The sequence below is a fragment of the Dermacentor albipictus genome, chromosome 1 (assembly GCF_038994185.2).
Source record: "Dermacentor albipictus isolate Rhodes 1998 colony chromosome 1, USDA_Dalb.pri_finalv2, whole genome shotgun sequence".
Lineage (NCBI taxonomy): Eukaryota > Metazoa > Arthropoda > Arachnida > Ixodida > Ixodidae > Dermacentor > Dermacentor albipictus.
In genome coordinates, this window is record NC_091821.1 from 4,941,503 (window position 1) to 4,964,025 (window position 22,523).

A 22,523-nucleotide genomic window follows, 5' to 3' on the forward strand; every position below is an offset into this window, starting at 1 on the left:
GACCGTACAGTGAGAAAAAAAAATATTTTGCGTTGGTATATATGTACTCTTTATTCATGAATAACATCAATAAAAAAAAGGAAATAAACTTACAAAAATTAAAAATTTGATGCACTGTTATAGTTCAAGGCTTAGAATATGCGCATGCGAGAATATTTCGCAAGTCTCAGATGTTCCTGCTCTTACACTAATATTTACGTCCATAGCCTAATCGAACTGCGTAGGTGAGCGCACTCAAGAAAACTATGTGGTCGTGTGCCCGTCAAAAAAGCAAACGTGCAACAAACATCCACTAATCTTCATCTTATCACCAATTAGAGACAATTCGATATCACGAGTTTCCCCCCCAAAAAAGAAAAGGAAACGCATGCACGGCGGCATCCTTCCTATGCTCATCCCTGTGAGCACTAAACGAGCGAGAAACAGGCGGCCGCCCTTGGAGCGATAAGTAACGAAATAGGCATCAGTTTTGCGAGCGCAAGAAGCCGAAACCGCCTGTTCAAAAACAGCTCTAAAACAAACAATGTAACGAAAACCAAGAGAGGGAGGCGCAGAAAAAAATTCCGTGTTCCCACATAGTGGCAGCTCATGCCAGGAAAGAAAAAATTAATTGACTCACTTTTTAAACGTACAGACAGCACCATAAATATACGGCAGCGATCATTTTGGACTTGTTCTCGGTGCCGTATATTTACATCACTGACCCTGAAAGGGTTTAGCATCTGCAGCTGCGAGGAAGCGCTCGGCAGAAGAAAGCTCGGGTGGGGAGGGCACCTGGGGCCGCAACACAGGTGACCAATCAGGGCGCGTCCCCGTGACGTATGCTCATGCGGCGACTCAACACTAGGAGAGAGAAGCACGGTTTGCGCGGGAAATCAGCTCTAGCATGCTAGCCATGTATGCCATGTTGCCATTACGGCAGTGGTTCCTGGAGATCGAGCTAAGCACAACGCACAAGCTGGGGGATGAGGCACAGGAAGGCACCTCGATCCCCGCATTCCTCCTCCTAAAGACTAAGTCCAGCTTGTAAAGGAGACTGACCAGAGCCAAGTAGCAAGGTTGACTCAGCTGAAGAGGGCTAAGCCAAAGGGGAAAAGTCCAAGAGGGTGTAGTCATCTTCATCAGTACCAGGTCAGGGAGAAGGTGCCATAGCAGTAAGAAGAGGCGAAGATGTCACTTCTCTTTATGTACAGCCAGGGGCCTGCCTTGGTCACAAAAGTACCGCACACCAGGCAGGGCCCACTTGCAGGAGGAAGGGTTGGCAGTCAAGGAAAAGTCGGGGGATGGGGGAGCAGCACCATGGGTCAGCCAGCTACACTTCAGGTCCGCCGACAGGAGCTGCCAGGAACGCACAAGGCGTGGTGGCCATTTTGGCGCAGCAGCCACCATGAAGGTCACTGGGCTTCCCAGATTGCAGACCGGGACGACTGGAAGCCAGGTTAGCAGCAGTAGCCAGAGTGACCATCCTCGGCAAGCGGCCAGCGCTTAATAGGGTGGATAAGCCACAGTGAATGGCAGCCTAGGCAGCAGGAGGCAAGGTTGAACGAGTTCATGGCCCCCAAGGCAGGAGTCAGTCACAGTGGCAGGACCAGCGACAGCAGTCTTCGTGGTCAGCAAGACTGGCAGCAAAGTGGAACCAGGTGCAGGGAGAAGACTGGACAATGCAGGGGAAAGGACATGAAAGCGCCCCAGCACAGCCGGCTTGCCAAAGAAGATGCCCACCCGGCTGATTGCCAGAGAAAGGACATTGGCCAGGCTAAGGCTTGGGCAACACATAAGAGGGTGTATAAGCCGAAAGGGCCTGCCCCCGCTTCAATGTGTGCCCTCGTACCATAGTATGCGTTTCTCCATTCACTGGCACGGTAGGGAATCAAGTCTGGCTACCAGCTGGTGAAAGGCTGCCTAGGAGTGTTTCCGCAGATGTTACCGATGGCGTGACCTGGGGCCAGTCATGTCATAGTTTGCCAATGATGCTTGACCGCCTCCCCATCTCCGCAGTCACTGCTCCTGGCAATGAAAGGTTTCAAGTCCGAAACGCGAAGCACCGAGTAGTCCGCCTTGGGAGTAAGCCACCTTGTATATGCCAGAGGGGACATTTTGGTCTCCATTTGGTACAGGCCGAACCATTTGGCCGACAGGGAGGCAGAGATCCCTTTGGCAGCATCAGTCAAGACTTGGTTGTGTCTGAGGATGAGATCGCCGACACCGTAGTGCACATGTGACCGGTAGTATTGGGTCTTCGGTCCAGCTTGTGCTTTAGCCCGGTTAGAACAGGCTGCACCCTGCAGTTGCACCACGTAGCCAGAAAGGCCGGCTTTTGTGGCATATGCCCTCCTGCGTAGAACGCAGTCCATGGGGGTTGGCAGCTCTTTCCATAAGCTGAGGAAAGCGGGTGTGCCCCAGTCGAATGGTTCACCATAAACCACCTATGTCATTACAACAGACGTCCCAATCCCTGTGTTGCTGGGCAAATTTGAGCTTCCGGTTAATCCGCTCTGTCCATTATCAGCTCCACCAGAAAGCCGAAGCGATTAATGAGCTCAGTCAGCTTGTTCCAGATTATGCATGCCATTAGCTTAGGAAGGGGAAAAAGACCCATTTCGTGAAGTGACCTGGGACAGCCAGGAGAAAAAACTGGAGGACGCTTAAGCTTCGCCTTCAAGAGTGGAACGCGACAGCGTTCACGTCGACCCGCCAAGGGATGATAGACAATGGGCTTCGGCGCAGCGACTACGCGCCCCGCATCGGACGCGGTGAGCGTCGAGCAACTCAGCGTTCGGCGCGGCAACGAAATGTGCGCCTGAGCAAGCGACACACGCCTGAGCCTTAGAAGAGCTCGTTTCTAAGGCAACACCGCATTCACTAGAGGCGCGTTTGTACCGCTTTGAAGCATGGAACTCGTGGCTCAGTGGTAGCGCCTCCGTCTCACACTCCGGAGACCCTGGTTCGATTCCCACCCAGCCCATCTAGCAAGTTGTTTTTTATTCATGAAGGGCCTGCTGGGATTTATCGCTCACGGCCAACGCCGCCGACGCCGACACCGACGACACCGGCTTTTCTGCGACACGAGCTCCTTAACGCTATCGCGTTAAAACTTAGCCTTGCCAGCTTCTGGGAAAGGGTCCCATAATGTCACAGGCCGCGACTTGCCAAAGTAGCTGGCTGTCGATTGGCTGCATGAGCCCGTGGGGTTTGCCTGCACAGGTTTTACACATTGGCACATGTGGCACGAGCGAGCATAGCGCAGAGCGTCACACTTCATGCTTGGCCAGGCAGCAGAGTCGCACAACTTTTGGAAAGTCTTAAGGCCACTCGCATGTCTGGCCAACTGCGACTAGTGCAAATAGCTGAGGGTGGCTTCCTTAGGCTGCAAGGTATCACCACCTTGACAGACTCCTCGGGAGCCTCCTCAGATGGAATATAGTGCACAAGAACGCCATCAGCATCAATCTCAGAAACGTGGGTTCGTGCCCCACATTGAGCACCAGTTATGTGGAGATATTTTTGCGTGACGCTCACCCTACGAGCGACGGTCAGGAAAGGGCACGATGCTCCTCCACTCTGCAATGCACAAAGGTGCTACAGCAGAGTTCATCTACTCTCTGGCATGGCGCAGAGCAGGCTCCGGAGTCATATCTCCAACAAAAACGAGTTTATTAACCCAAGATACAGCACAATGCAATAGTACTGACACTTTCAGGCAAAGGCTGATCGAGTATGCCTGCCCGCTGCACTAGGGCTAACCTGGTAACAGTGTACCAAGTGTGAAAACGAGATGTCACAGGAGCAAAGGTCCCACATAACCAACTCGTAATGCGCCTGTGAGCCTCTACCGCAGCATTGAAGTGGTCAGCGGAAAAGAGCTTGGGTGGAGGGGGCGCTTGGGGGCCGCCACTCGAAAGGCCAATCAGGGCACATTCTGGTGACGTATGCTCGCATGGTGATTGGAAACTTGGAGGGAGGAACAGGGTCTGCATGGGAAATTAGCTTCGGCAGGCTAGCCGTGTCCGCCATGTTGCTATTGCTGCGACAGTCCTCGGAGATCGCGCTGAGCACAACGCACAAGCTGGGGATGAGGCACAGGAAGGCACCTCAATCCCAACAGCGCCAAAAAAAAAAGTACAAAAATCTTCAAAAAAAAAAAGGCAAGTCGCTGCACTTGCCTGTGTTCCGTGCACGCCCTCCATGGGGGGTGAGATGCGGCACAGGTGGATGCAGCAGCTCACTCTTTGCCAGAATTGTGTATTCCTTTCGGCGCTTCATTATTATAGCCAATAACGCGGCATGGGAACAACATAGTCGTTGGTTAATTTTACTATATAGCACACTTAAAAGTTCACACTGCCGTGGCTGCTCATTGTATCCGAGTATCGTTAAAAAGCTGCAAATGGGTTTGACTGCACTTGTTTCTGTCCAATTAAAATGTTTCGTCGTTTGTCCCCTATGTTGCAACCCAGTATAACAATTATCAGTTATAGTAATGGCAAATAGTTATAGCAAATGTCATTTCAATAGTGGTATAAGCGACTTTTGCAGGATCTGCATGTGAACTATCAAACAGTTGATAGTTTGCGCTCAGGTGTCATGTGTTGTTGTTCTCGGTTTGTCCTGTCCCTTCGTTGCTGTGCACAACAGTGTTAATTATGGTTCACACAAGCAGTAAGTTTATCTGCTCTAGACAATATAAAGGATTGTAACACTATTTTTTGTGCAGAGTTATGGCACCGTAAATGTGTATATGTTATGGGATTTACTGACTTCAGTCAATCTTTGTAAACATTTTCGAAGTCTTGTCTCGAAATTCAGCTTCCAACAGTCAGTAGAATTCAGCTCATTAAAATGCAGCAAATTTTGTGCATTACCTATATGAATTCTTAATCACGCTGAGGGCTGCCTGAAGAAGGCATTTCAATGTTTCACAGGTATTTGAATAGAAAAATTGCAGCTGGCCCTGCGCTGACGCTTGCTCTTCAAGATGCTGGTGAACCTGAACACATCTCCCTGCACAGCAGGCATGTGCAATGAATGCACCCTGTACAAGATGTGCAGAGTACATTCACTTTACCCCTGCAGTAAGTGCATCAAAGGAGTCATGCAGCAGGCAGACTTAAAAATAATGCAATCTATCATCATATGCACCTCTCTTTAAAACAATAAAATTAGACAAAGCTTTTATGAGAAAGCTTTCCTTCAGCAATACTGCCTGTCCCTAAATCACTCTCTTTGACACAACAAGATTGCTCTGGGTTTGCCACATGCTGCAGTGCAGGCCACTTCCATCAATTTAACTTCAATTAACTAAACTTTTCCTTTCTTTTAACTAGATGCCCAAATAAGGCTATGCTTTTTTTTATGAGGGGGGAATTTCCTTGTTTGAAGATGGAACTGTTGGCTGTCAAATAATTCTCACTAAGGCAGATTTGCGGCAATTGGCTATAAGCTTTCATGAAGTGCTGACCACAATCGAACAACCATGAAAAACATTTACAAACTGCAACAAGTGCAGCCTCAGCAAGAGTATCGACTTTAATACTCATCTGCCATAAGCAAGCTAGTTCCAGATAACCTCAAAGCAAAGGAACAACAGAACAAGCACCAGCCACTGACATTACAAATCCTGCCCGATACTCAGCACAGCTGGGTCTATGACCCATTGATGTCAAAATATCAAGAATTGACTGTATTGAATGACACACGTTCAGATCAGCAATAAAAAGGAATTTCTTTTTTAAGAAATTACTTAACCTGGAAGAAATATGGGGGAACTCTCGGTTACGCTTGACCAGCCAATCAGTATTCCACAATAGCACCCTTATCAGTCAGTGGTAAAGCACTGTCATACTTCTTGCGTAAAAAACCCACCAGAAAGCACACAATTGAGCTGGCTTTTGCACACACCACAATGAGCATTCATAAGTGAGCAATGATAACCTGCCAGCCAACAGTACACTTGTTTCAACTGCTACAAATTGTAGTGACAGACTGCCCATTATGCTACTAACGAAAACTGAAGCTTTAGCATCAGCAATATTTAGGGAATCATGCCAAGTCTTAGGCTCTGCTTTGTTGCAGCAAAATCTCAATGACACAAGTCTCACTGGTTCGTGCAGAAATTAGTATACTGAAGCGGCAAAAATGTATTCATGCAAATTTATTTGGAGCTGAAGAAGTCCCTCGTTTATGGACCCTGCATAGCCCCTTAGTGTTTTTACAAGTTCTCGTGCTGCATCAAACTGTGCATGTGTTTGTATTCAACCCATGGTGCCTGTGGTTCCACGTAGCAATGCTTGGCACAAGTGGCATTCACAGCAAATCATGGGGACAGACGGTGAGGTCAAACAAGACGTGGAACCACCAGGGTAGCTGGATAACATGACAAAGGTGCCCCCGAGTTGCAGGGCAGTGAAGTTATGTAAAGCACCAGAGAAGGGAATGACTGGGCCACATTTCAGAGCTTGTCTGCCTGCCTGCCAAGGTGGCCAAAACCACCAAGTGTGTCATGAATTCATGCCAGTGCAGCAGATGAGACAATCACAGTTTGTGCAGATGTATCATCTATGATAACGGTAGAGTGCTTAGAACACTGGATATTTTGCACATCACACACAATGCAGTACAGCTAGAGAATTACTCAAATGTGTGCCCCAGTGAAAATTGTACCATCGAGATTCTGCAACATGTGCCGGCATTCTCAGTTTTTTTTTTTTCTTCCCCTGCACAAATAGAGCTCCTTAAAGGGACACTAAAGTGAAAAATGATTTCTTCTGCGTCAGTAAATTACCATTCTACAACACCAAAAACACCACTCTTACAACGATAAAATGTTTGGTAAACCAGAAAAAGCGCAAGAACGAAATACGGGTGGCGACGCCTACTTAAGTTCCCGCACCTGGGGGCTGTGACATCTTGGATTTTGATAGCATCTTGTAGGGCCTACTAATTATATATAGCGGTACAGATTGACTACATTGTGTTTTAAAGGAACCAAATATTAAACATGGCAAGTTTCGGGAACCTTTATTCAGCCAACTCGGCCCAAATGCGAAAACATACTTTGGAATCCCCGACGTCACGCTGACGTACCGGCGCGAAATTCAAATACTGATACTTGGACCTTCATTTTCTCATCTAATAACCAAACTGTCTGTTTTAATGATTGCCTGCAGGGTTCTCAAACGATGCTTAATTAGTCTAAACTGATTTATTGTTTCGCTTTAGTGTCCCTTTAGGTTTCTAGCAAAATGCCAGATCTTTCAAGGCCTGCCATGATAGCACACTCTTGCCTGTCAGCCAAGAGGGTTGTGTGCAAAAAGGACATAACTGTGCCAGTACTCCAAGCCCACAAACAGTGCTACCAGTTGCCACCCAGTGGGCAAGCAACCAGCTTTAGCACCACAACCACTGTAAAAGCTCTGCCCAAGGCACCAATCCAAAAAGCATGCAGCAATGGTCCAAGCCATTCGAAAAGCCAGCCTTGCCATTAGTATGCACAAGGTGCCCCCTTCTTCTATTACACACCTTGTACTAGTTAGCCATGTGACAGTTGTGTTGCTCACCAAACCACAGCCCAAACAACAAGTTCAGCAAAAAATTGAAACTGCAAGCCACCAGAATGCAAAGCCTTGACACAACCTAGAACTTTCCCTGTCCATATGGATTTCACAGCTTACAATGGATTGCTACTCGTTAGAGTTCTATTTCAGTTCAAAATGAAGAAATGTACTCTCTGAAACATCAAAGAAATCTGGCTGGCTTATGCTACAGAAATTTTTTAACTTGGCTAAGAAGCAAATTGTGATCACTATGTGCTGTGTAAATATGAATATCATTCCGCTGATGAGCAAACAAGCTTGTTCAACGAAGCAATTATCCTTTGCAGAGACATACTGAAAAACACAGCATCACACAATGCTATAATATGCAATGAGTAGTGCTCAGCCAATGCCTGTGCCCCATTAACATTAAAATATAAACATTAACTACTGGACAGCTTGTTTCATCCCCTCACTGGTTTGTAGCTTCCATTAAACACTATGCACAGTGCATGTCCCACGAAATACTGATGCCTTTTTCTGAAACATCCTCAGCAAGTTCCAAGCCTCATTTGCAGAGAAACACTGCAGCGAAACAGATACTTCACTCAAATCTCTCTTTCATGAATAAGTAAAATAAATTTGATCATGCACAAGAACAATCTCAAGGGCAGATTATTGGCTTAGTGGACACAAGTTCAACTTCCTTACTGGAAATATTTTTTTCCCTCCCGACGCGAAATGCAATAACTATTTCTTTTCATCATATGAAGCTCTAAAAATCATATTAATATATATATATATATATATATATATATATATATATATATATATATATATATATATATATATATATATATTACGCTTCCTTTTTATACAATGGTATATCCGCAGGCATTTGATAAAAGGTGACTGGACACCATTCAGAAGAAGAAGAAACACAAATTTACATCACATCTGAGAAGGCGTACAGATGTACCTGTTCGTGGCCTTTATAACATGTGATGTACTGTGAGCAGCATTTTGCAAACCGCATCCCCTTGTGAGCCCAAGCCAAAGCTCCCGATATGTTGTGAGCAATGCAATGCCTTTCAACTCCACCTGTGGCCAGGTGCTGAAAGGGTGGTGCAATAATAGCATTGAAGGCTCATAAAGCAAGGGAGCCTACCCCAAGCTCTGTACCCGTCAAAGCGAGACAGATCCCTGAGCAGGCGTACGCAAGCTCCTCGATGCAGAGGCACGTGTCAAAGCTCTTCAAGTCGGGTCCACCTGAGGAAGGAAGCAGACTTGAGAATAACCTGGCACACACAAGAGATATTTATTAATGGCAGAAAGATGGAGAGGTCGGCCTGAGTGAAGTGCCTCTAGTCTCATACTCCAAGCTGGGGAAAGGACGTGCAGAGGAAGGAGGATGGTGGTATGGTAAATATGGGTGAGCGCTGCACAGCATACACGTTTCACACCGTTTGCAGGTAAAGATGTCACTCATCTTTCCCAAGATGTACAGAAACATGAAAAGGCGCATAAAGAGTCAACTCACACTTGTACTGCAACATTTTTGTCACAATGCTAGCTAAATAATGTGAGTAGCTGCAAGTTTGCCTGCATCACTCCAGCATATAAATACTACTGAGAGCGACTGTGATGAGAATGGCATTACAAGAGACCACAGTGCAAAGTTGGATAGCTTCAACAATAATTTTGGGACCAACATGGCCGAGCTGTATATCCGAATGTGAAAATTGGATAGAGTTCACGAAATGTTGCTATATCACAACCAGCGTGAAGCTGGTAGAGAATTCTGTTTGTGTTAACGCCCAGGTGGTCATGACTAGAGCCCAGATGTTCAGACACCATAAAATGCTGCTTTAGGCACCTATAACAGGCCCTAAAACTGTCACTTCAAGGGCAACTCCAGCAATTTGCCATGTCCACTGACCTTCATAAAATTTTGACTATTATGTTATTTTTTGCACTCTGATTATCTGTGCCAAACGATATCACTGCAAGTCATTTAGGTTTCCTGAAAATTAATTTTAAAAATTGGTTGCATGTTCCCAACGCATGCCCACAAGTGTGCGACTTCTTACTGGCTGCCCTGTGTTCGCGACGTCAGATCCTACACTGCCACCTCGCCCAGAAACGCCAAAGCTGGCTCCTTTTTCAACGAGACGATGGCCACAGCACAATGCATTGGGCTTAAAGCAGGTATACTGCCGCACGTGGCAGTGGGTCAAAAGGAAACAGGGATCATTCAGTATTCATATCATCGCTGAAATCGCCGCTGTCTAGTTAAAAAGAGTTCGACATTTTCTGGACATCTCAACATTTTCTAGTTTCGTGTTGCACCTTTTTTCACTAAGCACTGGTTTGCATGCTGCAAAGGAACGCTTAACACAACCAAAGCTATGGGCACATATTTGTTCTTTGTAACATTCAATGATACAACGCCCTCAGGAATTCCAGAATGTATGCAAGTCAGAACTTCCTACAGTTCTTTCAGTGCCAAAAACTCTGGATTATTGTCCGAGAGAGACTGAAGGTTCCAACTAGCTCCATCAACCACAGGTCTATTGGGGATCCCGGCAAACCTTACCTGAGGGTCCAAAATGAGCCCCACATTCTGTGCAAGAGTCGTGCCTGAGCGTTCAAGTTTCCTGAAGATGTTCGCTAAAAACGCAAAGTGAGCGCACAAGTTCACCAAGCCACCTTTATGTGTATCTGCATAGCACAGTTTGAGCCCTTTCAACAGCAGTTTTCTGGTATGCTGCAAAGTCTTTACACCAGTGATGTGTTTGTGCTACTAGTTGCCTACTAGTTGCCTTCAACCAAGTTGCCTAGCGAGTAATAACATTTTAAACAAAATAAGGCTAGGTCAAAACATAGAAAAAGGCATTTTTAAGCTCTGAAAATTCAATATAAGCATCAACATCGAAATAGGCATTTATAGGCACAATAGAAGTGCCAGTAAAATGTTTCTAGAGCCACAGTTTGTGCTTTATGTTAAACACGCATGACAGGGATGTAAGGAAAAAATGTGCATCATGCCTAAAGTTCCGGTCTCTGGTAATGACAAGCCAGAGGGTGTTGGAATCAGAAGGAGAAGGCAGCCGCTCTTTGCTCATGACCAGCGGATAGAAAGGCGATGCTCGCCTGCCTTTCAATCACTGTATGCATTCTGGTATGCAGTGTTTCTCACGTGGTATGCAAGTAAATGTATTGTCTGTATTGCAAGAATGTACTGTCGCACCTAATGCAGCACATCTTTATAAAGCGTTTGTAATCCTTTATTCTTGTGATACTTTGTTCATGTCAACTCAAAAGCCTTCTATCTGGTGCCAAAATAATGACTGCACCTACACTATTTGTATATAGGCCAAATTAATGTCACAGCGGATTGTTTTGGCACCTCTCATTCCTCAGTCACACGTGATGACTGCAGTTGTAAGTGCCCAAGTGGCATGAATTTTAGAGCAATGTCACCTCTGCAGCTTTCGCCAGTAGTGTGTCACTCCTGTGCATGTAGAGCAGTGTGAATTCCCAAAATATACCAAGGCTAAAATAATACAACTGAAGCAGGCTTTCCTATAATATTGTTACCGTAGCAAAAGAAGACAAGGTCGTCGACGTTGAAGACGACGAAGTGGCAACAGCCTCTCGGGATCCTCAGCTGCAGTCTATATTCACCTTGTAAATACCCTGTATAAATAGTTTTATACCTGTGACAATATCAAGACAGATAAATCATGTACATTCATAAACATACGGCAACTAACATTCAGTCAATCAAATCTAACCTATGCCAAGTGAATGCACGGTATAACTAAGAATAATGGAAAGACGAATCTGTGTAGAATTACTTTTATGTGCCTTTTGTTCTGTGATGTACTGTGCAATAATCCGTCCTCCATTTTAACCTTCCCATTAACCTATGGAGGTAGCCTAGAAGGTAGGCTACCTCCTTAACCTAGGAGGTAGTCACTGTGGCCACAGTTTATTTAGTCCGGCCAGCCATGGTGCTGCGGGATCTTGGGTGCGGCGTGGCTGCTCAGGTCGAGCACACTAGCGTGTTCCTCTTCGTGAGCCGTGAGCCCTCTTCTTCTTCACCGGCTCTGGAGGCGATAGTCGCGTCGCTACAGGACCTAGTGTGAAGCGCGATTGAAATGTATGCAAAAGGCGTACATATAGAAAGAGATATTGCAAGCCTGTATACATGAGTGACAATATGTAGCATCCGTTAAAAAGTGGCGGTGGCTGTGGTGGTGGCCCTGGTGGTCGTGGCTGAGAGTGTCTGGACACAGAGCACCTCGTCTTGTGCATTGAGGACATCGCCTTGCGTTGATGATGTCTGTGTGCCCAGTGCAGTACAACTCAGCAAGCAGCAGAGTTGAGGTGATTTGGCCGGTTTTTGGCGCATGCCAAGAGTTCAGGCCACTGAGGGGAACAACGTTGAAGACGGTGTCATCGAACAATGGCAGTGGCAGAGAAGTGCCAGTGTGCATTGTTGCACTTGCTGACCCATGCTGCGTCATCATTTCAGGTGCGGGTAAGGTTGTGCGGGGCATTGCGGGGTAAGGTTGTGCAGCGTATTGCGATGACAAGCAAGACCTTGGTCTCGAGATGGCGTGGTCAGTTTGGCCACTGCTCGTTTGGTGCGTAATTTACCAGAGTTTTCATCAGAGGGGTAAAGAAAGCAGATGCTGTCGTACCCGGCAGCACCAGCAGCGTAGGTTATGAACGAGGCTCAGCAACGGTGATGCCATAGTGCTAAATCACAACCTGCTGCAGGTTCTCATAGGTGCCCGGGCCTGGTAGAAGTCGGAGCTTCGAAAGAAGACCATCTGGCAGCTCAGGACTTCTGTGGAGATAGCGCAAGTGTTGGTCACTCACGTTGTTGACATAGAAGTGATTCTCGAGCTGAAGAAACCAGATGGCATAGCTGCTCCTGCATCACTTCAGTAGGTCATGCATCCACGGAAGGTACAAGCGGAGAACATCAGAAGGCTCACCTGCTCCTGCTTGCAGCCAAATCTCAAATGCCAATAGCATGAGGGTTGTGGTGGTCACTGAAAGCATCGCGAAGGTTGTGCTTGTGGCATTGCCATGCCTGCCAAAGTGAAACTTGGGCCTGATGGAGCCTGTGGGAGAGCCTCTGAATCGGTGATGAGTGAGGTGCCCCCGAAAGGAAAGCGGATAGCTTGTGGGAACATCCAAGGAAGGAGGGCGGTGGGCTGTATAGTAGCCAAGAGTGCTTGCGTTTGGCCATTTTCATTTAAACATGTTCATGAAACAGCATGATCACCAACACAATGCTTGTGAAGGCATGCACTATTATTTCTACATTTAAAATGCACGAACCTCCATCCTCACAAGAACTGCAGTCAATGCATTTCCCAAGTGCAAGTTTGCCATAATGCAGGATGAAATGCATAACAGGCAATCTGAAGTCACTGCGCCTAACCAGCCGCAGGCATCTCCATTGTCTGGGGTGGCCTGACCATCATACTGGGCAGCAGTACAGATTATGGGCAGGTGGCAGTAAACCAGGAGTGACTCCACTCACTCTGCACACACTCAATGCACTCAACAAGCCCTAAAGTAGTGCAAGAGAGAAGAATTCTACATGTACATCACCCACGTAGGACGATGTTTAATTCAGCCAGCCAAACTTTGGGCGGCTATTCAGATGCTAAGTTCATGTGACCAAAGCTCGCTTTCTTGAGTCAAACGAGTAATTTCAATTCATACAAGGTTAACTAAAATGAGGAAAGCAAAGTGTGACACCTCAATGCCATGGTCCAACAGGTTATGTCCCTCCGTGTGCTATAGGCAGCTCCGAAAATCCGTAGGTCTAATGAGTCGCTACCCTGACAACAACCGGCATCCAAAAAAACACCCAAAATGGGCACAAAACAGGCAGCTGCGAGGACACGTCCGATCAGTCAGGTGGTCTTACCCCACTCAGTGCACACAGCATCCGAGCAGACGGCGGCCACCGTGCCAGACTGTGTCGAAGTGCCCAGTGCTAGGCCACAATGCCAGACAGCCCATAGCAGCACCTGTAGCCCACGGCCACCCAGCTCCCAGAGTCGGAGAAATAGACAGTGCTATGTACACAAGAAACTCAAATCACCCATGAGGCCTCCGTACTCCCTCACTTCAGGCTTGCCAATGCTCTGTGGGTGCTAGGCCTTGCTCTCCCAGGATGCAGACCATGTGGCTCTCGTACCAACAAGAGCTTTGGAAAAGGCTTAGCATGTCGACAAGTTCAAACACTCCACTGCAGCCATGGCCTGACTCTAAAGAAAGCATGCCACCAACTCTAGCAATCAAAATCCACGCTAGGCCTATGCTTCAATCAGTTCAAACAAAGGTTGTCTCGAACCAAGCAAAACTGTCAATACTATTATACAATGCCCCAAGAGCTCCCCATTGGGCAGCTAGATATGGGATCTCAAACGTGCTCTTGGGACGGTGTGCAAACAGTCACAAGGCCAAACATTCACAAGTGCATTTAGTGCAAACAATCACAAGGGCATTTATTGCACCTTTCATACACCAACACCAGCTAGCTGATTCCAAACCAAGTGATCATGCTGATGGGCACGAACAAATCGAGAAAGTCCAACTCACAGCGACAGGATATGCTGGACACCAACGCTTAATCATTCACATGTACAGTCACATGAACGGTGTCGCATTAGAACGATAGAGTTCGTCCATCCTGGTGCCCCGGTGCCCCACTTTATAATAACATCTTTCTCAGGAGGGTCCCACGAAGCTTGTCGGCACGGGCACAAGACGTTCGAGCAGCTAGCTAACCCCTCAAGCCAAACAGAAAGACACTACACCCTTTTGCGCTCGAGTAACCCCGCCATTAGACGGTGTTAGCAGTGCAACACTTGCGCCATCTCTCATACTATGCTGCATCCACACCAACCACAGGTGGCACTTAGCTACCTGGTGAAGACGCATTACAGGAGATGCAGGAGCTACGCAGGAAAAACAACATAAGGGGACGTCAGAGAGTGGAGCGTCCCCATGCTATATAACATGCTCCATGTCGAGGACACAGGTGACCCATTGAAGTGTTGCAATGTATACTCGGCAGACAAACATAGAGTTTCGCGTTCCTTTTTCATACCTAATAGACCATATGTGGCATAGTGATGTCAAGTTTGTTTTGCAATAATGGTTGAGATTTGAATAAATAAACACTCCAAACATTGTCCACAACGTTTTTCGCAAAATATGTCTGCAATGTCAAACACAAGAAGAACTGCAGTTTTAGATTCAGTTTTTGTTAGTCCCTGCCTTTTAGATAATGGTTTCCAATGCGAGGTTACAGATGGTATTTCAGACCACAAGGCAGTTCTTGTATCCATTTCCATTCTGGTTCGTAACAATCTTTTTGTTTATTCTACTTTTTTGATTTTTCACATACCAATGACACGTCGACAATTGGCTCTTGTTACAACAGACCCTGATAATTCGACAAAAACTGTCCGTTTTATCCAAAGTTCGTAATATTTGAAACACCTCACTTTCGAAACTTTGGTCGCAATGTCTAACAACGTTATTGCAAAGAGTGAGTGACGAACATCCAAAGTAAAAAACAAACAAAGAAGTTGCAGTTTCGCCCAAAAGGCGAAGCATTGATTGCGATAGCAAATTAATAGACAGCTATGCGAAGTAAGGATGTTAGTTTTATCTTGCTGGATGACCGCGGAAAGTCGCTGTCAGGACGTTGGAGTGAGGAAGTTTGGCAGCAGCAGCAAATGAATTGACCTTCGTGCTGTCTCTCGCCTCAACGCGGACTAAACGTTGAAAGCACAGCGCATACGAAGCTACCGGCACTGGGTGCGCTTCGTCCACAACGCAGATCGTTTTGAAGACGAGGCCCAAATGGGCACGCTTTGTCCACATCACAGATTGCTATCAAGATACGGTGCCCGCGCGGGTGAGCACTCTGTCCACGTCGCAGGTCGCTTTCAAGATACGGCAGCCACGGAGCCGCGCTGTAAGCAGCAGCTGCTGGAGTAGAGCCTCCCCTCTCCCTCCCTTCTCCCGGTGCCTCACGCGCGAAGTAAGACAGTGCATTTCCGCCCCACCTTCCTCTCTTGCACACGTGATATGGAGCCACGATCGTCGGCTGATCCTTGCAAGCCAGTTGTCAGCCATGTCGACACAGCAAAAGTATGTTTTATACGCCTGATCTTGAAAAAAAAAATGCCGCTAATTTCGTCCACCGAAGCCAATAGTCCGTTGTAGTGCGGTCCATTAAAAGCTAACTTCGTTGCATTAATAAAATAGAAAGGACAAACTAAGGTTGAAATATGATCTGTTATATCCGAAAGTCTGTTGCACACAGGTCTGTTGTAATGAGCGGTCACCCTTTGAGCGATTAGTAACGAGATAGCCATCAGTTTTGCAAGCGCAAGAAGCCGAAACCGCCCGTGGAACAAAACCCAAACGGCCGCCCGGCCGCGTGCCCATCCACGAGCGGTAGTATATAAACGCGCGGGAGAAAACTAGCTCTAAAACAAACCATGCAACGAAAACCGAGAGAGGGAGGCGCGCGAAAAATTTTCTTGTATTCCCACATAGTGGCAGCACATGACAGAAAAGAAAAAGTTAGGAAAGTGGCGCGCTTTTTAAACGTACAGACGGCACCGTAAATATATGGCATCGACCATTTTGGACTTTTTCGTGGCACCGTATATCTACATCATTGACCCTGAAAGGGTTAACACTTTTCTTCTTAGATATTGCACTTGGACTAGTCGGTATTTGACTAATTTTTAAAAGTCTTTATCTACCTCGACAGTTCCTTTAGTTTGGAAATTGGCAGAAATTTTCATGTATAAATCCGGCCACAAGTTGTCACCATTCGATTTCATTAATGTCTCAATGATGTAAACTTCTTGAACACATAATTTTTAAGCATATTATGGAGTTTCTTGCAAATAACATTTTGAGTGATTCCAAGCACAGTTTTCATCACGGATTTAGTACAATAACTCAGCTCGTAGAATTCTTGCCCGACATTTCACATGCTCTCGGCACTGGAAATCAAATTGATGCCATTTTCATAGATTTTCCCAAGGCATTCGAAACTGTTACCCACTCAAGACTTCTCCATAAGCTTTTGTACTATACTTAATAACTCTTCCTTGGTTGGCTGGATCGTTAGCGTTTTACATAACTGCTCCAAGTATGTCTCGCTTAATCCCTCAAACTTGTCTGTAGTAAATGTGTCGTCTGGAGTTCCCCAGGGTTCAGTGCAGGGGCCACTTTTGTTCTTATTGCATGCAAATGATTTCTCCAGTCCACAAAAATCCACCTTTGTGCTGACGACTGTGTGTTGTGCAATGTAATTAACATGAATGTTGACCATATCTTTCGCTTAACAATTCTTTTACAGAATTTCGCAAGGGGTGCAACAAATGGAAAATGAATATAAACTTTGTAAAAACAGTTTCTTTATCTTTCAGTAAGCGCACTTCTATTTCTTTGTTTAATTGTTTGTTTAATGGCTCTTCTCCTGAACGGGTGTCCGAATACAAGTACCTTGGCCTCATCTTCGCACCTAATATGCCGTGATCAAGGCACATTGAATACACATGCAATAAAGCAATAAAAACATAGGCCATTTAGATCGCACACTGCGAAAAGCTCCACGTGAAACAGAAGTGTTAACATATAAATCACTCATCCGACCCACTGTCGAATATGGCTGCCCGATCTGGAAACCTTATAAAGCATCTTACATTAACACCCTCGAATCAGTTCAAAAGATAGCAATCAGTTTCATATACCACCATTTTGACTGGAACTTCCCACCCTCATCTCACCTTGTTACACTAGGTCTACAACCTCTGTCTGAGGGGCGCGATTCTGAATGCCTTAAATTGTTGCACGATCTCATTAACATCCCACGCTACTCAATAACAAACAACTATCTGTCTTCTGCTAAATTGAAACCTACTAGGAATAACCACAAAATTAACCTTGCACGATTTCAACCACATACTAACCTACTCAAATACAGCTTCTTTCCTCGTACAACTAGAACATGAAACTTACTATTAGGTGAAAATAGGTTGTTGCCTTTAGAGGAATTTTTGTATAAGTTAAATTGATTCATGCTGTGTTAATTATTACCTGTTGTATCGTTGATTTTCAAACAATCATGATTTCTAGGGTGTTGAAGTCGATTTGTGCAGAAAAATGTTTTGATGTTATATACAATGTACAAACCCACTGCTGCAACAGCCCAATTGGGCTGCAGAACATATAAACAAATAAATAAATAAGAAATCTATCCATTTTTTGGGGTCATAATTCAGGATAATAGCATGGCACAGAAGGGGTTAATGACTTTACACAATAAGAGGACATCAGTACAACTGCAGCTAGGTGACGAAATCGCAGCTGAGATAATTATACTAGCTTGAAAAGTTGTTAGAGTACAAGATGAGAAAATGATGTCTGCACCTACTCATGACTTGCTTGTGCCATTCCATACCACTGTTCGAGCGAGGACGGGAAGAAAGGAAAATGGGGCACAGAAATCTTCTTTGAAAGCGTGCCCTGAGTGAGCCTGTCCGAGCAGAAATTTTGGCGAGTCCGAATGAGCCTTAAGCAAAAAATATTTTTTTTTTTTTAGAAAGCCTAAGAGAGTTCTCAATATATTGCCGAGCCATGGGACTTACATTAGAAAAAGCCATCACTAAAATCGCTGCAACAGCAGGACAAGTTTAGCCAAGCACAGTCATGCAAGCAGCCTTTCGGAGCAGTAATCTATGTTTTCGGAGCAGAAAATGCTGCTGTTTTGAGCAAGAAATTTACCACTTCGGAGCAGTAACTTGCTGCTCTGGTGAAAAGAGGAAAGCTCTGCATGCAGTTAATGAAAAAGACGCTGCATAAGTCGGTACTTTCTCAAAAATTGCATTTATTATGTTATACTAAGATGCAAGTCTTTTTCATCAACTTGCTGTTGGATTTCTTTTATTATATTTAAGAAGATAACGATACAGATTTCACACTAATTCAACGTTAATTCTGAATTTCCATAAAGAGTTAAAGGGATACCGAGCAAAACTTTCGAGTCCGAGTGAGCAAAACTTTTGCCGCCAAGATTTTTAGCTCAAATGAAACCTTGGGTGCTGAAATTGGTTGATACGGAGTTGTTCCCGGGCAAACACTAGCAGGAAATAATGAATTTCGTGTATTTTTCACAAAATACCACATCTAGCGGCCACGCCATAAGCTAGAAATGTTTCTGCGACTTTGTCTGTGCCGGCGTGCCAGCCATCGCCCGCATAGACGGTGCTGCAGCGAACGATGATGCCTCGACGGCACAGTTGCTTGCAACGTGTTTTTGCAAGCGGAGCTTGTGCCCAAGTCTTCAAAATCACTGTTTCTGTTGCGTGCTGCTTTGCAATATGATCAGTGAAGCACCTGGCACAACGCAGAAGAATGCCTCTATGCTGCTGCGCGCAAGGGGGCGAGAAAAGTCGGGTGAGGCAAGCCATGTTATACTTTTGCGGTAGAGCCGAAGCTTCGAAGGATATGGATTTGCGCTGCGTGCGCCTCGCAGTCAACTTAGGGGCAAGGAGCAGAGTGCACAGACGTCCGGCAAGCGTTGGCTGCTAACCTCTGTTGCTGCCACATTCTTGAGCAATAATTACTAGAGGGAACACGGGTGTCTACGCGAGCTGCAATGCGGGCCATTCAGCCAGCATGGGAACGATGGGAAGTGCATGGATTTGCCTAAACCTCATCCTTCTGTCTTCAAAGAACTTCGTGACTTTGTTAACTCGTCGTTTACAACAAAGTATAAACATTGTTAAAATTGTCCAATGGCAGGATTCAAACACACAGCCCCAAGCACAGAAACCCAATATTGAAACCATTACGTCCCAAATGCATGCGTCAACAACTGACATAAAACACCCTCATGAATTTATCATGGGCAAGCCAATGCATGGAGACGCTTGGTGTGTTTTGATTTGGCCACCTCGACAACCTGAATTGTTGCAATTAGTAGCAATTGTGCATGTTCGCAGCGTCTTCTGCACTTTGCAAAGTATGCACTGCTCTGAAATTTACCAAGGAATGTAAAATAAAACAAAGGAATGTGGCCTCGACCTGCAGGCTGACTCAGTGCACCATGTCCAAATGTAGTCAAAGTTTTCATCTGTTGTCATACAGCTTATAAAATGCTTAATAAATGAAGACAGCTTCTGTCAAGCAATTTCCACAAAGTAGGGGTTGTTACGTATTCCAAAACAGCATAGAATTGGGCTAGCTGGTAAGCTTCAGAAGTGAGCATGTTGGGTGCAGACCCCGCAGCTGACTGTGCAAGCCCATTCCAAGATGATGTGGAGTTACAGATATTTAACAGGGATAAGCGGGCTAGTTGGTGGTCGTTATTGGAATGCATCATGTAACTGCACAAAAACAAGGAACAAAGAAGGAACACACAAAACAGGCGCGGAACTTCAACTAATATTTACTCCGGGAAATCCCACATTTATACAAGTATCATAATCACACTTGCTAATCATCAGACAGCCATCACTCGATGTTGGCATGCGAGCGTGAGTGCCACAAATTTGCTTGTAAATATTTGAACTCTTTATATTTGAGTTACAGATAGATTAGCAGTGATTATTGTATTTTTTTGAACGCCGAAAATTGGACCAGTTCTGCATGATTCAAAATGTAACAGCCCAACATGGCACAAAGACACAAGTTGCGCTGTTAAATTTTGCATATATTTGCAATGATGCTTACTTAACATATTAACTGCATTAAAAGACTGTAGATAACATGTGTAGAAGTGAAACTTAAATGCACATAAGCTTCCCCAATGCTTTCCAGCTTACTTTTTCAAATTACAGCTTGTTTGTGTATTTGTAACTGTACTCTATGCACCTCGCTTTTTCAATTATAGCATGTGCACTCATAGACGGAAAGTTTTCATATTTCCGGTGTGGGCTGCAGCCCAACCAGCTTTCTGAACCCCATTACATATATATATATATATATATATATATATATATATATATATATATATATATATATATATATATATATATATATATATTCGTGTGACCTCGAAGAATTGATCACTGAAGTGACAATCCTATATGAGTACTACCGCATTTACTCGCATAATGATCACACTTTCTTGCAAAAAAAAAATTGACGCAAATCAGGGTGCAATCATTACGCAGGTTAAATTTCCCGCAAAAAGATTTTTAAAAATATATATATTTTTTTTTCATCCCGCATTTGCTACGGAATGACAACAGTTCAACAAATAGGCGGCTGCCGCTGTATGTAGTGCGGGATACAAAAAAAAATGGCGGCCGGCGGAGCAAGCCGAACGCACCGAACTTGATTTTTTTTCTTCTCGTGAGTACATTACATGCATTGAAACAGTTTCTTCCGTATCAGTAATGAATAATATTGTTAATATCGGCAAGTTTGCGGCAATAACGTAGCCATGTCCACTTTGAGGGGACACAAACAGAAGGTGGGCGCGCTTAGCTGCAAGTGACACAGGAACACATGGCGGGCAGGCTGCGGAAACTGCGGCATTTGTCTTCATTAATATCCTCATATGGCACATTTCCGCTAAGGGTGGGCAAATATCTTAGCTGTGTTACAAGCGTCGGCGCATGAACAGGGTACACTTCTAACCTATCAGTGTAAACGTGGCTGCTATCGTTGCCGCTCGCGATTGGTTGCGTGCCCACGAGTGCAGATGAGAATCGAAAGGCGCCTTTTTTTGTTGTTGTTGACCACAGCCATTATAAAGCCTACACATAATAAAGGCAAGTTTGGTTGCAGCTTTTTTTTAGTCATGGAAGAGCGGAAGTGATGAAAGTAATGAAATGAGGCATCTACTTAAGAATGTTTGGTGCGGGCAGACCACTTGGATTGTCTTGAAGAGTCGTTCACGTAGCATTCGACAGATGGTAAGCGCGATCATTATTAGCTAGACTTGGCACACAACATATCGCTGAGGCAAGTTTGGGGAGCGATCATTACACGGGAAAATTAAAGAAAAAACTAATTTTGACGACAAAATTCAGGGGTGCGATCAATACGCGAGTGCGATCATTATGCGAGTAAATACGGTATATACAAGTAAGAGGCAGATTTCACAGCCTGAGTCTTCTCGGTGGTGTAATGTTCCTTCGTGTCATCGTCGTATGCTCGGCTATCACTAATACTGCTTGGCCTTCCCGGCGAAACTGCAGCCTCTCTCTCTAACTCTCTCTTTCTTTTTCTGCGAGTCCAAGTATAAGCGGTGCTTTGCATGAATGCTGTTGATTCTGATTTTGAGTGAATCCGGCTTGGCCCGATTTCAGTTACTGAGTTAATTATACAGAGTGCCCCTTCTATCATGCACCAATACTTTAAAAAATAAAAGAAGCAGTTACATAACACGAAGAAAACCTAGCACATATTGTTTCCAGTACAGTTGAGTAGCCGCCAGTAATTCTTTAGTTTCTGAAATTATATTCGACAGCTGCAGTTAATTATCTAATTCGAGAAGTACTGTCCTAATTATCAAAGTGTCAATGAGGCATTTGTAGGCACCCCAAGGAACCCCCAAATAACATCTAACTGCGGTATTTTCAGCGACGTAAAAATTGCGTGCAATTTTTTTCCGACTGGCAAAGGAACCTCACGAAATATGCAAAATACCATGCGAGTGCACTGTCACCCGCATGATAAAGCAGCACCCTCAAATAAGCTGATTGAAAGCGACTGCACTGCCAGTCGTAAACCCAATGTAAGGCACGGAATGTAATACGCACGGAATGTAAAGCAATGTAGTAGGCACGGAATGTTTCAAACTCCCGGCTTTGCTCTCACCGCATCGAAAGAGTGTGCGCGAAGCCATATCTCGCACCAGAAACTTGCTTCAAACCTAAGTCAAATAAAAGTGACCGTTTCATATTTCATTAA

At 45.1% G+C, this 22,523-nt stretch overlaps 1 protein-coding gene across 3 annotated transcripts in view; it reads right to left on the bottom strand.

Annotated features, from left to right (window-relative positions):
- The window catches only part of Mcad (Medium-chain acyl-CoA dehydrogenase), a 212,806-nt gene that overhangs the window by 101,843 nt on the left and 88,440 nt on the right, over nt 1-22,523 (bottom strand). Inside the window, exon 5 of one of the 3 annotated variants that reach the window (XM_065452830.2) lies at nt 8,701-8,801. The exons of the other annotated variants lie outside the window; for them this stretch is intronic. Within the exon in view, the coding sequence (XP_065308902.1) occupies nt 8,701-8,801 (101 nt within the window). The remainder of the gene's footprint in view (nt 1-8,700; nt 8,802-22,523) is intronic. 3 annotated transcript variants of the gene reach the window in all.